Below are 1,678 nucleotides of genomic sequence, written 5' to 3'. Positions count from 1 at the left end.
TGCGAGGGTGATGCATTTTTTTTTACCAGCACTGTATAGGCAGTGTTAAAAAGAAAACGAAAAATTCAGTAACAAAACCAAACAGATAAAAAAAGAAAGCAAAATTTCTTTAAAAAAAAAAAAATAAATAAATGAGATCAACTTTTTTTTTAAACTGAGCTTTTAGTTTTGGAGGTCTTAAAGTACCTAGTACCAGAAATACAACGCATTATTAAGTGGATAATTGGGCATATGAACTAAAGAATCCCAAATATGAATACTCCATTAATGCCAACTTCAAAATAATTAATAAATTTCGATACTTTTATCAGTATCTATTCATTCTATGTCTACTTAGTGCATAATACATAATATTTTTCCCCGTTATATTTACTTTTTTTTTTAGTGGCAGATTTTTGTACCAACCGGCGTTTGCATAGACCGACAGCACTTTTTTTTTTAATGTGAAATTCTGCTGAAAAAGAAAAACGTTATAAACATCTATAACTAAAATATTACTTACACTCAAATAAGTTTTTTAGGTAAAATTATCTTTATCCAAATTACTAATTGTAAACTTGGGTTTGCAAAATACAATTCCATGAAATACAAGAAAATATAAAGTTAAAGAATAATAAAACATGTAGTTACATTTCAAAAATACTTAAACTCAGCTTTTAGACATTTGAATCAACATGATAACTTTTATGGCACTCAGGATGCAGTGGTTGGTTACACTTCTCGCACTTGTAATCTGTTCTTCTACCGCAGTTTTTACAACGAGCGTGTTTTTGCTCTGACTTCACAATCCAATGATTTTTTTGATCAAACCTTTGTTCCTTTTTGGCTTTATGCGTGATTGTCAGAGGTTTACCAGGACCACAGGGTAGTGTACCGTAGCTTTCTAACAGTTCTTGTGCGCATTGTCGAGTAAAATCAAGTAATGTATTATCATTGCCTAGATTTCTGTACAGACGCCATCCGTTTACCACACTAGCACCTATTATCCATGAGAAAAGGGGGCACCACCATTTTTTTGAACGGATTCTAATGCGGTAATTTGCAACGGATTGACCGAAGAGGTCAACCCCTCCCATGTGCTTGTTATACGTTTTCAACTGTTGAGGCATTGGAACAAGTATTTTCTTTTTCTCAGAAGAACTCCACCTGCTGACAGATTCGCATGGTAATGTACGTACTTTAATACTTGCAACTGTTACAGCGGTGTTATCATGCCATTTTACAACAACAATGTCCTCGTTGCAAGTATGTTCATACTTTCCTCTTGGTTGCTTTTTCATTTCCTTTCTGGAGGTCAAGGGGGCATTCAGTTGTCTATTCTCTCTCAGAGTACCAGTCGCCGCAATTCCATTTTTTGAAAGTTCTTTGAGTGATGGAATACCTGTAAAAAAATGTCCATGACGACATGAGCACCCTCTGGAACTTTGCATTTGTCTAGCAATCCAAGCACTACGTCAGCTCCTTGGCCTAAACCAGTAGTGGGTAGGTTCGTAAATGCACCACAGTACGGTTCTGCATGATAGAGAATTCCATCTGAGGAGGTAAGCACCCACAGCTTATACCCGAAACGGATCGGTTACTGTTTTAGTCCATGATGTCCATATTAAGGGACGATACTCTCATCAACACTGACGTACTCTGTGATATCCAGATCTTTGCACGATCTGTTGAAATGATC

General features: G+C 35.9%; 1 protein-coding gene across 1 annotated transcript; it reads right to left on the bottom strand.

Annotated features, from left to right (window-relative positions):
* Nucleotides 1-656: 656 nt before the first annotated feature.
* LOC129231719 (piggyBac transposable element-derived protein 2-like) lies at nt 657-1,430 on the bottom strand. Its single transcript, XM_054866082.1, has one exon. It carries the CDS (start codon nt 1,428-1,430, stop codon nt 657-659), a length of 774 nt encoding a protein of 257 aa, XP_054722057.1.
* Between the last annotated feature and the right edge of the window lie 248 nt (nt 1,431-1,678).

Source organism: Uloborus diversus, chromosome 10 (genome assembly GCF_026930045.1).
Source record: "Uloborus diversus isolate 005 chromosome 10, Udiv.v.3.1, whole genome shotgun sequence".
NCBI lineage: Eukaryota > Metazoa > Arthropoda > Arachnida > Araneae > Uloboridae > Uloborus > Uloborus diversus.
This window is presented reverse-complemented; position numbering and strand designations above follow the sequence as displayed.